Genomic DNA, 14,982 nt, shown 5'->3' with positions numbered 1-14,982 from the left:
GAAAAAGTTAACACATGAATTTTAGTATTTACGTAAACATAAATAAACTCTCCATTAAAATTCAGCCTCGGGAGTCAGGAGGGTCATTAATCTCCCCCCTCCCTCTCGGAGTAGCTGGTGCCCAGCTAACCATTCCTACTTCAGCTCTGACCAGGCATAGTTGCCGAGAGAACGAACATTTTTAGAGAGGAATCATCCCAAATTTTGCCTGGCTTGCAATTTAGAAAACAATGGAAAACCATAATCAGAATGGTTGGACAAGGGTTTAAACCTGGCTCCTCATAAACACCAGTTCAGTAATTTACCATGGGACAGCCTTACTTATTCCTGTTAGCACAGGAATAAGTCTATTGCAACAAACAGAAATTCTACAATTTGAAGAATCACATCTGGCACGTTATGATTAATACAGCACGGGAGATCCTGCCGAAATCTGTCGAGATTATTCTCAAGCACTCTAAACTTGTGAACCATGAGAATTCCTATCGATTATTTAAATAATCTTTTACTGCTGCACGGATCACAACACATTCTATTTCAAGCACACAGCATTATAAACAAAAGATATTTGCAATTTGCAATAAGTTATTTCTTTTCAGTCATCACTATTATGTAATTCAGCTGTATTCAAATTCATGCATTGGAGACTAAAAGTTTGGTTGCTTACAAAACGTAAACTTGCACGCCACACAATAGTGCAATGCATAACGAAGTAGGAATACGGCATGTTTGTTACTCTGGTACTGCATCTTAACATTATTATGGATATTTTCTGTCCTTCACCAACATGTGCTTGGTTATTCTTTTCAAGCTTAATTTGAATTTTTTTTTTTAAATTAAAGTAACTACAAAAAGTAAACACTTGCAGAAAACTTGAAGGAGCTGTTTGGAGATTTAGTATGCTGTATGCTCTATCCACTCCTGAGATTAAGACCCCAAATCCTCATTTATATAATTCAAAAAATTATGAATTCAAGCACAGCTTTATATAATGTTACTTAACAAAAAAATAAAAATAAAAACTTCTTTCTGACAAGTATACTAAACTAATGAATAGGTTTTGTATTATGCAAATAATATTTTCTGGAAGTTAGAATGATTGCACTGCTTACCTCAGTATTGCGATGTTCAAATGAGTCTATTGATTCACAAATGTAGTGCTCCCTAAATATATTTTCAATGTTCTTGTAATCTACAGTTGGCAAACATCCTTGTGCCATAAGTTGTACGGGAACTCCCCCTTTAAACTCGGGACGACTTCCAAATATATGGACAAAGATTTTCTGGAAAATAAATTTACTGTATTAATAATTACATACTACTTAATTATAAAAGTATTCAATATTAAACAAATGGATATGTCAATTACCTATACTATTAGAAGCAAGCCAACACAAATTCAGTACTACTAACAGCTTGCATGAAGAGCTAATCATTAGGGTAAATGTAGTGTTTAGTATTTATTAAAATTTTGTTACCACTTTAAAAACATTTTTCTAGAATTTTTGAGCTAGCATAACTTTTATTTATACTGGTACGGCTAACCCTAGATTAGTCGGATCTCGATATTCCGGACATCGGATAAGTCGAACAACCATTAAAAATAAATAAATAAATTTAAAAAATTTGCAACAGACAATATTAATTTCTTTAATGTATAAGACACCACAATAGCAATGGCGGTGTTCAATAATGTGCAAAAAAACAAAGTATGTACAGCGTGGTATGGGCCGATTCTTTGAAGGGGAAAAAAGTGGCAATTCGGATGTCAGAGACTTGACAACGCTGCCTTGCCGGCGGAGACATGGCGTCATAGCCGGCCGGCCGCTAGCTAGAACACGTCCTTCTCTTCCCTTCTTTCGGCTAGCTTATTGTTAACACTCGTTACACTTCCCCAGTTCCGCACGCCGCGATTTTTTCGTGTTATGAACATTCACATTTCACAATGGGGCCTAAAAGAAAGTGCGTGACTTTGACTGTTGCTGAAAAATTAAAATTGATAAAAAAACTTGAGTCTGGTGTTTCTGTGGCGAATCTGTGTCTCGAGTATGGTATCGCGAAACAAACAGTGTCGGACATAAAAAAAATAAAGACAAATTTAATCAGTTTGTGTTCAAGTGTGACTCGGAAAAAAATGGTTTCCAGCAGAAAACGGCTGAAGCAGCCTACAGAAACAGATCTTGAAGAAGCAGTTTACAAATGGTATGTACAGCAACGATCAAGTGGCGTCGCAGTGCGTGGTGTAGAGCTGCAAGCAGCTGCTGAAAGACTAGTGATGCACCTGAACATAGAGTTCCGAGCAAGTGATGGCTGGTTGTGACGTTTTCGCAACAGACACGGCATAATCAACAAGAGAATGTTTGGCGAAGCCCTAAGTGCTGATACTGCTAGTGTTGAGCCATTTAGTAAGCGGCTTAATGATCTACTTGAAGAAGAAAACCTATCTCGTGCACAACTATACAACGTTGACGAGACGGGGCTGTTTTGGAGATCACTACCAGAAAACACACAGGCTTACAAGCATGAGGGTACTGCACCTGGACGAAAACTTAGTAAGGAGAGACTTTCGGCTTTACTGTGTGCAAACGCTGATGAAAGTCACCGCCTTAAATCAGTTGTTGTGGGAAAATCTCGCAAGCCGCGTGTCCTCAAGGACATTATGAATAACCTGCCTGTTCACTATTACAACTCAAAGAATGCGTGGTTCACACAAGAAATCACAAACGACTGGTTTCAAAACCACTTTGTACCTGAAGTGCGTCGATTCCAGGAGGATGTTTTGAAGATTTCTCCCGATGAAGTCAAAGCTTTGTTGCTCGTCGATAATGCCCCTTCCCACCCCCAAAGTAAGAAGATGTGTAGTAGTGACGGCAAAATTAAGTGTATGGCACTGCCTCCAAACACAACATTCCTGATTCAGCCTATGGATCAGGGAATTATCTTGGCCTCGAAGAGATTGTACAAAAAGAAATTTATTTTTGAGATGATGGTTGTATTGGAGGAACCACAAGATGAAAAAGAGGAGACACGGGCCAGAGAACACTGCAAAAACTTCGGGCCTACAACAAAAAGTCAGCCATTTTCAATTGGGCCTCGGCTTGGAGGGAAATTAAAACGTCCACGCTAGTCAATGGATGGAATAAGCTTCTCTTCGACAAAGACGTAGAGCACGACTTTAAGGGGTTCGAGGCCACTGATTCCCAGGAGACATTGTTGGCATGTGGCGAAACTGGCCCCACAGAAGCAGATATCCGCGAGTGGTTAGATGCTGACGAGGCAGAACTTAGTGGTCAGATACTGCCTGACGAAAAAATTGTTCGAGAAGTTATGTATCCCAACACAGAACATAGCACAGATGAAGAAGAGGAATTAGAACCCCTCTCAAAATCAAAATTATCAAGTGCCAGAGATGCGTTAGATACTCTAATTAGCATTATTGATTCAACCACTGACACTGAACTGCAGCCATTCTATCATCATTTCCGGTCAGCACGAGAAATTGTGATTCGAAAGCAGCACCACAAGACCACGCAGCTGAAGATTGAAAGTTTCTTCCAGGCAACACCTCTGTCAACTCTGACAGCTTCCACCACAGTGCCGCAAAGTGTAGACGAGTTTCCATCATGTTCATACAGTAGGCCTAAGGAAAGTGTAGTGTTCCCGATCCCGAAAAGTGTTACTGATTCAGACAGTGATTAAATTGCTACTCGTATTAAATGAAGGTCCGAAAGTTTGTGGTAGCCAAAAAATTCACAGTTTTTATACCGTTACCGTATATTGGTATGTATAAGCAGCGCCGATATTTTGAGCCTTCAAAATTGGAAAAACTTTAAATTTTTTATGCCTGGTGTTGTGTACGAGGTACGTGCGGCGGCAACGCAGCAACAGCTGAGTTGATAGATACGCACAGCACGCCGGCAGACTACTGTGACCCTGCGCGCGACCTTGCCTGGCCGTCTCGTGCTCGCTGCTCACAGTTGACCTTGCTAGCGGCCATACGCAGCTACGGACTTGTGTTTCGCTGCAGAATGTTTGCCGTGCTTTACTTAAAAGACGCTGAATAATAAATTATGTATTACATTGCAACTGTCTTTAAACTGATACCACTTTGTATAATTTTATTTCGTAACACTGGTATGTAGTTATCTTTGGGTGTAACCTAAAATTATCCACTCAATAACTCGGACAAATCATAACTCGGACAACTTCTCCCCCCTTTTAGTCCGTCTTATCGAGGGTTTACTGTATATCAAAATGCACATTACATTGATGCAGACATAAGGGAAATACAACTTTTCTTTAAATGGGATGTGAATGTACGATAAATAGATGTTAGCATGTCGGCCATTCCCAAGAGAGTTAGGCGCTACCTGGTTCAGTGTTGCCAACTGTAACCTGATAGTACATCCTCCTTCCCTTATTTATTGATCAATGTATACATCAATTTACATCCATTTAAGAAGCTTCCTACATTTACATACAGTTGATACTGTTGAGACGTTTCTTAGTTAATCCACCAAAGCAACGAACACAGATTACAAAGAACTTCATAGTTTTCATTACTACAAACAGTTATCTAAAGTTAATTGATTGAAACAGTCTTGAGCCATAAATAACTATTACATGAAACACAGGTTTAACTTAAAGTTAGAAATAAAGCGACCCAAATGCAGTGAATATTGTCTGATTTTGCATTTGCATTACATTACTACGTTACCCAATAAACATACATTTTACACAAAGTCAGATATACAAGATTCTCTACGGTTACTCTATGTAGTCTTTCAACCACCTTGGTCTGTTAATGTTCCTTTTTAAGCTCTGCCTCTCTAGTTCTTTGGACCCTCCCTTAGAATTAGTGGCTATTTCTGTTTCCTGGTTATCAAAACCCCTAAACCCTTCTGTACTCTCACTATCCTCTGCATCACTGATACTTTCCAAGACTTTTTCTGTAGGCTGAATGTTATTACCTGGTTTATCTAAAATCTTTGGAGGTATTTCGGAACTTCCGAGTACCTGCCGGTAAGGGGCAGGTATAAGGAACCACCGATTCCTCCTGTAACATCCCCTGTCTGTGTCGATTATGTATGATCTAGGCTCTGGCCCAACCTGTTGGATTCGACCATATCTACGTAAATCAGTTATCCATACCGAATCACCCTTCTTCAAATTTTCTAGGTTTTTGACATTATGTCTTTTGTCATACTGCTTAGCCTGCTTGTCTGCTCTTCGCTCCTCCCTTCTCTGAACCTCCCGGGGACTAACCTGCTGAGAAAGTTGGGATGGTAGCAAAGGAAGGTTGGATCGAAGCCTTCGATTCATGAGCAGTTCTGCCGGACTAAACCCATTCTCCAAGGGAGTACTTCGATAAGCTAGGAGTGCAGAAAATATATCCTCGTTTTTTTTAATGAGTTGTTTCGCTACCTTGACCGCTGCTTCAACCCCTCCATTTGACTGGTGGTAGTGCGGTGAGGAGGTCACTGTTTGAAAGTTATTTTCATCTGCAAACTGCTTAAAGCGATGTGACAGAAATTGAGAGCCACTGTCTGCCCTCAACTGTTCAGGAGTACCGAAGCGCGCAAAGACTTCTTTGAGTTTTCTTATTACCACTTCCTCTGATAAAGATGTTATGGGAAAGACCTCAAAAAATCGTGAGTAGTAATCCGTTATGATAATATACCAAGTTTGATATTTGAAAAAATCTACCCCTACTTTTTCCCAAGGGCGCCTTGGAAATTTTTCTTTCAGTAATGGCTCTTTGTGATTTACTCTTTCTTCAACACAGTTTGGACAATTGCGGATCAAGTTTTCAAGCTGAGATGACAAACCTATCCACCAGACTGAAAGCTTGGCCCTTGCTCGACACTTCACAATCCCTTGATGCCCCATGTGAATGAAATTTATGCATTTCAGTTGTAGGCTGGGTGGAATGACAATTCTTGTTCCTTTCAGTAAAAGGCCCTCTCCAAAAGAAATTTCATACCTGAACTGATAATATGGCTGCAAGTTTTCTGGAATCTCGCACTTTTTAGGCCAAGTCCCCAAGGAAAATTCTTTCAATTTTTTACAAATAGGGTCTTGCTCTTGTTCGGTCTGTATGAGAGAAAGAAATTTATCTGTAATAGGATATGTTGTTAGGGTTTGATGCACAAAGGCTTCAACCTCCCGGGTTAGTTCTGGATCATTCTTGCTAGCAAACTCTTCTAAAGGATTTCTAGACAATGCATCAGCCACTACTAACTCCTTCCCTGGGACGTACAGGACCGTGTAGTCATACCTCATGAGTCGGATACGGAACCTCTGAAGACGAGGAGTAAGTTCATCTATAGGTTTGGTCTGTAAAATTTGTAGTAAGGGTTTATGATCAGTTTCCAAGATTACATGCAAACCAAGGATGTATTGTTGGAATTTCTCAGCGCCCCAGGCTAGGGCTAAAGTTTCTCGTTCAATCTGAGAGTAACGCTTCTCAGTGGGTGTAAGCGTTCGAGAACCATATGCCACTACTTGTCGAACTCCCGCTTTTGACTGCATAATACAACAACCTAACCCAAAAGAGCTGGCATCTGCACTCAGTATTATTTGCTGCTCTGGGTTAAAAAATGCAAGTGTAGGCGTTTCTGAAAGAAGTCTTTTAATCTCAGCAAAAGCCTTTGCCTGCGACGGTCCCCAAATAAATGAAGTGTTTTTCTTAAGAAGCGAAGACAATGGTTCAAGTGTTTCAGATTTGTTTGGGAGGAACTGAGATGAAAAATTCACCAACCCCAGAAATCGTTGTAATTCACTTGTGTTAGTAGGCTGAGGAAACTCTAACAACGACTGAACTCTTTCTGGGTCCACCGAAATCCCTTTGGATGTCAACACGTATCCCAGGTATTTGACTGCTGTTACCCCAAACTCACTTTTCTCTTTATTTATGGTTATCCCTTCAGTTTCCAGTCTACGTAAAACCTCTCTCAATGTAGCATCATGTTCGGAAATAGTAGAAGCATAGACAAGAATATCATCCATGTGGAATAAAACCCCTTGAACGTTTTCCAGAAGCTGTGCAATTTTGCTTGAAAAATACTCCAGAGCACATGCAACGCCAAATGGCAGTCTTTTAAAGAAATATCTACCAAACGGTGTAATAAAGGTTGTGAGAAGCTGACTATCCTTATCTAAGACCATTTGGTAGAATCCTGAATTGGCATCCACTTTAGAGAAGTATTTTGCTTCTTTTAGCATTGCCAGTTTAGTTTCTACGCTAGAAATTGGGAAATGAGGTCTACAAACACTGCGATTTAACTCTGTGTAGTCACCACATAAGCGAACTGTATCCCCTTTAGGGACTACTACTATGGGTGCTACCCAATCTGTCGGTTGAGTAACTGGCTCAATAATATCCATTGCTATCAGCCTGTCCAATTCCCCTTTCAATTTACCTTGCAATGGTATGGCTACTACCCTTGGAACGGACTGAACAAATGGTTTTGCACCCTCTTTCATCACAATTTTTACCTCTCCTTTCATTTTGCCTAATACCTTAAGTAACCCTGGGAACTCTATCGGGATTTTAACCTTTGTGTGTTCCGAATTTGGGTCTACATAACCTTCATCATTTACGTTAGAAACCTCACAACAATCACCTCTGAAGTATACAATACCCAACCTTTGCAGACAAGCTCTACCCAATATTGCAGTTTGCAGCCCTGAAATAACAAACACCTTACATCTACTTTCTTGACCCTTTGTTTGCAAGAGCAAATCCAGAAAGCCAAGAACATTTAACTGGTGGCCATCTGGACCAGAAATTTTCACCCTACTCGTTTTAACAACCTTTAAGAAATTCTCTGGCACAACTGAAGTAGGAACACAACTAATGTCTGCGCCTGTATCTATAAGAAAGTCTACTGACATTTCGAAATCAACTATTTTCACTTTAGTGGTCCACTTGTCTATCACTCGACCTAGTGAATTTAGCCATAATCCTCCTATAAATGTACCCTCTTGCCTCTCATTCTCATCTCTATCCCTGTCTGAAACTGTAAAGACTTTACCCCGTGCTGGCTTCACCCCGGCTTTGCATACAGAAGCCCAATGCCCTAATTTATCACAATTGAAACACTTAGCTTTACGTGCTGGACACTTCATCCTCTCGTGTGCAGGTAATCCACAGAACTGGCACCGAGTTTCTTCTGGATGTGTCGGAAATCTGGACCGAGACGAGCCTTGTTGAGGAGAAACACTGCGTTGATTCGACGAACGAATTCCCTTATGGATCCTGTTGACATCACCACTGTATTGCTTCTCCCGATGAAGCACTGATGACTGCTGTGACTGAAGCTCTGCTTGTTTAGCTGCCAAAACCGCCTCTTCTAATGTCAGTTTTGAACGTAGTTGTAACTGCTCGCTAGTCTTCTTGTCCGCCATGCCAACCACTAACCTGTCCCGAATAAGTTCATTTTTAAGGTCGCCATAATCACAGCTTGCAGCCAAGGTGTGCAACGCCGTTACGAATTCACCAACCGATTAACCTTGAATCTGAACTCGAGAATTAAATTTGTATCTTTCAAAAATTGTATTTGTTCTGGGTGTGAAGTACTCACGAAACTCTTTCAACGCTTTTTCCAATGTGTTCGGCGTCGGGTGAAACTGTGTCCATATTTCCTCCGCACGTTCTCCCAACACGTACAGCAATAGATCAACCTTATCTTTACCCGGTTTAGAACCATGCCCCAACACGGACATATACCGCAAAAATCTTCTTTCCCAAGCTGGCCATGCTGCCGGCTGAGTGAAGTCCATTGGCTGTGGTGGTTGAAGATTGTTTACTCGCCCAGGCGGCGAGGCCGCCTTTGACGCGTCGCTATCCATACTGATTTATTATGTAGTAACAGGTACAATGAATAAACCCCGAGCGCCTCGAAACACAACGGAAACATTAACACTGTTTACCGCTGCCACCATGTACGATAAATAGATGTTAGCATGTCGGCCATTCCCAAGAGAGTTAGGCGCTACCTGGTTCAGTGTTGCCAACTGTAACCTGATAGTACAGTGAAGTTCCCTTTTATGGTTGAGAAAGGCCAGGGAAATTTTACCTTCTCACTTTGACACATGTGGTTTAGTCATTTACATGTAAAATCAACTTAAAAAAAGTAGAAAAGAGCACTGCCACTACAGTTTTTAGCTGAACACTGTGCAAAGTTGTTTTTTAGTTTTTGTTTTGTAAAACATAGCAATCAAAAACAGCATAAACGGATAAACAAGTACTATGGACAGGACAAACACAGAATGTTTCCAATGAGAACAGTTGTGACGTTTCAGGAACTGACATCTGTTACTGTTATCAGGCACAGACTGATACTGTACACTGGAAAACTATGGACTTGTTTATCTTATCGCTGTGTTTATATGTTTGCTGCGTTGTCCAGGTTTGTTGTTTGCCTGCATTTAATCTGTCTCGTCGTTGTTAGCCCACTGTGTTCGCCTGTGTTGTTACCTATATTATTTTTCATGACTAAGTTCCTTCAATGAAACTCTTGAGCTGTCTGATATTTAGAGGTTGAACATTTTTTTGTCTGTGCTATCGTCGTTGTGTTGTCCATTATACTTGTTTAGTTTCATCGTTGGTTCTGTTTGTCCGACATCAGCTGATTCAGTCTTGTTTTCTGTGGAATTTTTATCTTCATAATTTTTTTATTTTTTTATTTTCGGTATTTTTTCATGACAAACAGTGAAAAAACCGCAATGGCATATGTCCAAGAAACTGCTTTAAATCAAAATTACCCATTGCATGAATCATTTAAAAAATGTAAAAAAATTTGCAGTTCAAAAAAACTATTTAAATTGTTTTTAAATCACATTTTAGTTGTGACTAAATTACCATTCAAACCATTCAGGCTTATTTGAAAATTTTTTAAAATAAATAAACGAAAATGAAAATCACTGCTCATAAATTAGAGAAAAAAAATAGTATGTTCACACTAGCATACACACAGTCTCATTACGAGACTTTTTATCTTTTTTTTTAAATTTGCGGCTGCTGAAATTGATGTATTTTCACGATTAAGTATGACAGCAAGGTTCTTATGTTAGCAACAATGTAACAGTTTTGCCTTGCTTGAAAAATGCTCGACTGAAGGTCACCCAGGCTAAAGACTACGCTAAGTAGGCGTCTGGTGAAAGCATACTGAAGGCAGATCCAAGTGAAAACCTCACCTCCTGGAAGACACCTTCTGCATTAAGGACGCACTCCACTGGCAGCTGGACAGACTCGGAAGACGCCACCGTGCCGGTTGAAGAGGACACAACGAACATGCCAACCGTAAGTTGTTTGGCTTCGGTCCTGCGAACAGTCAGCACAAAACACTTCCCAAAGGAACACCGCTGCAGTCAAGGTACAGATCAACGATACACCTGCCAAAATTTTTAATGTCAAAATCCCAGATAATTTAAATACTACTGAGCGTGACACACTTCAAATCAATTACCTAGAACAATAAACTCTTTTCAAAATTACAAATGGCTATTTCAGGCTTCCCATGTTTGTTAAAAATATTTTTTTGTGGTTAAAATGTGCATCAATATGGTGAAAAACTAAAAATGAGGTATAGTATGAATTTTATAGTTTAGAAGTTATGTCAGTTCTCCATAATACTAAACATAATGTATACAAGTTCACCTGTCAGCTTTTGATGAAGCTTTTGAAGATGAATTTTTCAAACCTTTCTTCTGTGACTTTTTCTTCTCTTTGATTTTCTTAGTACCAGTTCCCTGAAACAATACCCCACATCATCTATTATGACCTCAATATCGACAAGATGGTAAGTCATAATTGGTAAGTTTGTTTGTTCGTTCATGCATTCATTTATTCATTCACACAGTTACAGATTGCATAGATGTGAACTTTTATCAGGTAGATACTCTATATGCAATGACGTCGACCAAGGGCTATGCCCTACCTAAGCCTGATGTGCCTCGCCCCACTTCAGGACCCCTCTCCGCCCACCAGCACCCTCTATGGCCCAATGTTTGAATCTCCCGCCGTACGTGTGTGCGTGTGATATCCATCCCCAGGCGTATCTGGAGTCTGTGCTACGGCCCCCTAATCTTAAATAATTTAAATATAACTGTCATCTTTGTTTTTTTAAAAATATAAACTCCAAAGTGTTCATGTTTTCAGATGTTAGTATGCAAGAATGGAATGTAACAAGCTATTAGTGTTTTTACAAATATTATCCTAATATTTACAAGTATCATTTTTTAAAGATTATTTAAAAGATGTGCTATAAGGACATTCTTTTTACAGCATTGATGTGTTTATTTTTAGTAAATTCACCTTTCATAAAGTTTTATAATTCTTTAATCTGTGAGTACGCGATAAAACCTATTCCAATACGAAATACAAAACAATATTAAATATAAAACAGCAGTCAACTACAAGCACATATGGAAACCAACATTTAGTTTCACACTGCAGTTGTAAAACAATCTGTGTCGAAATTTGCGCAATATAAAGGACGAGAGGAGAATAAATGAAGCAAAAAATGATTATAACTGGGGACACCTGTATTTCGCAAACACATTAAGTGTCAAGGTATGTCACAAAACACTGTAGCTTTTTCTTGGAGTAATGGCGAATCGTGTGCGTGCAGCAGTACGGTATCCACATTCCCATTGGCCCCGTGAAGTACGGGAAAACACCTCTCGCCGACCACAGCCAATAACTACAAGAAAAAAACTACGGTGTTTTGCGATGTACCTACACACGAAATGTATTCGCGAAATACAGGTGTCCCTAATTATAACATTATAAGCAACAAATGATTACGGTACCTTTTTTTTTTCAGTAGGTGGTTGGTCAACAGTGTTTGTAGTTGCAACAATATATCTGAACTCATATGAGCCAATATTTTTTATGCTAAGAATTAATGACTCCTTCGATGTCACCACCAGTGGACCAAAATTGATCTCCGGGAGAGGTTCAATCACAAAGCTGTAAAAACCAAAATAGAGATATTATTCCTGCCTGGAATATCTTGTCAAAAATATTTATCTGGTGACTTACACCTATGGTAACATCCATTGTAAAAACAAAATATTTAAAAAGTTGGTAAAATTAGTTTCATACACCAGTATAATTTCACAACTATCCAATCATGATGAAATGACACACTCAATACAAACATTTAACTCATAATGCTCCAGAAAAAATGTACTTAAAAAAAAATTTGAATGGTTATTTGCTAAAGCCTGATTTTGTTGTGTCTAATGCATGCAAAGTTGCTGGCTATTTAGTATTTATATCCTGTATTATTCAAAAATTAAAAGTTTTGTACATCACACAGCAGCAACAGCAGCAGCAGCAGCAGCAGCAGCAGAATAAAAGCTAAGATAGGAACACCAAGTCTTGGAATACTTGCACAAACTTGGTTCTATATTATTTACATAAAATTTCCTGCTTGCTTATGCTTGGAACTAAACCGAAGCCTTTCGACAGAGACAAGTGAAAGGTTACAGACAAAACAATGGGTACACGATTCCATAAAACCAACTAAAACATATCAGTGTCTTATGCATACTATTAAAAATCTTAGATCAGGTTTTTTTGAAAGAATAATAATAAAAAAACTTCTGATGCTTTGTGTTTTACTGTTCTGGATTTCTTTAAATATTAAATCTTCAGCTGTATCTCATGATCAGACCTGCCAACATTCAAATTTAAAAAAATCATGAGGTCCTCGATAAACATTTTCAGGCCCATAAATACAGATTAGATATAAAAAACAACAAATGAGAATCTTTAAATTTAAGTGACATACATGTACATATGTTACATGGTCTCTGCTTCAAAATTTATTTAAACAAATTATAGGTTGCAGATTTAATTTAGTTGAACATAATTTAGCGCTGTCGTGTAGTCATCATGCAGGGCCGCAACTAAAAAAGATGTAAAATAACATTCTGCTCGTGTAACACTATTATCACTGTTCACAGCCAAATTATTTTTTTTATTGGAAACAATACACTTCATGTGTTAGCTGTGTTTTTTTGTAGCGACATGTTTCACAATGTCTCCTCTTCCACAATGCGAGATAGAAAATCAGCACAGCACACACTACAAAACGCAAAATTGCTTCCTTTACGACTCGAGTATTAATGGAAACTCGTTACTGTAAGCTTTCGTAAAACTTGTTTTGTAACTTTTACAAACAAAATCTTGGGGCACCGAAAAATCGTGAGGAAACACTATTTTGGCGTGAGGGCGTGAGATGGACCTTAAAATCGTGAGCCTCACACCAAAATCGTGAGAGTTGGCAGGTCTGCATGATATATTTCTTGAGTACATACAAAAGTGAACATTATCTAGAACATTGTTATACTATATTTTCTAAATAAGTGGTGTAGAAAGCTTAGTTTTGGGAAAGGTCTTATTTTTCAACAAGCAAGTTCAATGGAAGCAGCATTTTCTTACCCCGTCTGATTATTAATAAAATTTTAGGTTGCCTAAAAGGCAAAATGTGATTTAAGATAAATTCGGAAATGCATTAGACAACATGGTTGCAGAAACATGTCATGAAGTGTATAATTATGTTCACTCTGTTTATAAAGTTTTTAACTTAATGAAGTTTTTACTGTATGGACTGCGAGGGAGAGTTTTACACCCAAAACCTTAAACAAGCCCTTAACTAGATAGTTTGGATTATTAAAAAATATACTTACTTTGCATATGAAGCAGTCATGGACAACTGAATAGGTATAATTGCAACAACTGTACTTTCATTTTGTAAAATAGTGATATTAAATGTAGGTGTTTTATTTATTTGTATTTCCTCTTGAGGTTTCACTTTTACCTGCAAAAAAAAAATGGAATAACATACACTCGTACAGCATGTAAAAGAACACCATACTTAGAACGAATATGTAACAGTTCTAAAGTTTACCCAAAATTACCTACCTGGACTGGGAAAGGTTTCTTTGAATGAAGCAGTACTCCAGAGTCAGGACTTATCACAATCATGTCTTTCAGTTTGCGGTATTTTTCAAATGCAGCTTTATTCCGTGTTATCCTGTGTACCAAAAACACAAAGAAAAAATTATGAAAATTTATAACTAATAAAAAAATGGTAAAAAAAAACATTAACTGTTAAATTACAGGTTATGCAATGAAAATAGATTTTGGGTAGGTTCGGTTCTTTCATTTAAATATTTATAAAACCAAAAACAAATATACATTTACAAACACATATATCTCAAGAAAAAAGGTTAAAAATAAAAAAAAAGAGTGCATGTACTTATGTATACACGTTAAAAGTTATACTTACTTGGTGTAACAAATAAATTACTTTAATTTTGCATGCAAATAAGTAATAAATATAAAATAATAAAACACTGGGGTGATATTAGAAATATGGTTGATAAAATATAAACAAAATATTTAATTTAGTAAAATAATAACCCTGAATTTTAATTAAGAATTAAATAATTATGTTGAAATTTTATTCTAATTTATAAATTTGAATTGTTTTAATAATGTAGTAATTTATAACGCAAATAAATTATACATATGGAACCTAAACTTCACTCACATAAATACATTTGAAAATGCACTTGAAAAAGATGAAAAAAAAAAAAAAATTCTATCACTAATTATCACAATATATAAATATTTTAAATTAATGGACCAGTATTCAATATCGATCACTAAAGTATGTGATTTAAAATTTATAGTTTTTATTTATATGTAGCCATTTTTTATTCTGTCAATTTTTGTTGCATGCTGCACGAGCATTATAAAAGGTCATTCAAATAATTTTTTCATAATGCACCTAAAACGTATATCCTAAACTCACTTTTATATGAATGTCTGTGCACATGTGCCCACATCCACACACTCACACCTGCACACAAACATTTAACTGTGTGTGTGTGCGCAGGCGTGCATGCTTGTAAGAGGGGGGGGGGGGGGGGGGGGGGGGCGATATGATTTTCTCATATTTG

General features: G+C 37.9%; 1 protein-coding gene across 1 annotated transcript in view; it reads right to left on the bottom strand.

The window, feature by feature from the left end:
* LOC134537853 (hydrocephalus-inducing protein-like) overlaps positions 1–14,982 on the bottom strand; it is a 184,325-nt gene that overhangs the window by 65,705 nt on the left and 103,638 nt on the right. The window contains exons 51-56 of the mRNA XM_063378731.1: positions 13,940–14,051; positions 13,705–13,835; positions 11,818–11,977; positions 10,664–10,755; positions 10,201–10,327; positions 1,113–1,283 (exon numbers count right to left, since the gene is read on the bottom strand). Coding sequence (XP_063234801.1) covers positions 1,113–1,283; positions 10,201–10,327; positions 10,664–10,755; positions 11,818–11,977; positions 13,705–13,835; positions 13,940–14,051 — 793 coding nt within the window. The remainder of the gene's footprint in view (positions 1–1,112; positions 1,284–10,200; positions 10,328–10,663; positions 10,756–11,817; positions 11,978–13,704; positions 13,836–13,939; positions 14,052–14,982) is intronic.

This window comes from Bacillus rossius, chromosome 12, assembly GCF_032445375.1.
Source record: "Bacillus rossius redtenbacheri isolate Brsri chromosome 12, Brsri_v3, whole genome shotgun sequence".
In the NCBI taxonomy this organism is placed as follows: Eukaryota; Metazoa; Arthropoda; class Insecta; order Phasmatodea; family Bacillidae; genus Bacillus; species Bacillus rossius.
Note: the sequence above shows the minus strand (reverse complement) of the source record. Positions and strands in the feature narration are given on the sequence as shown.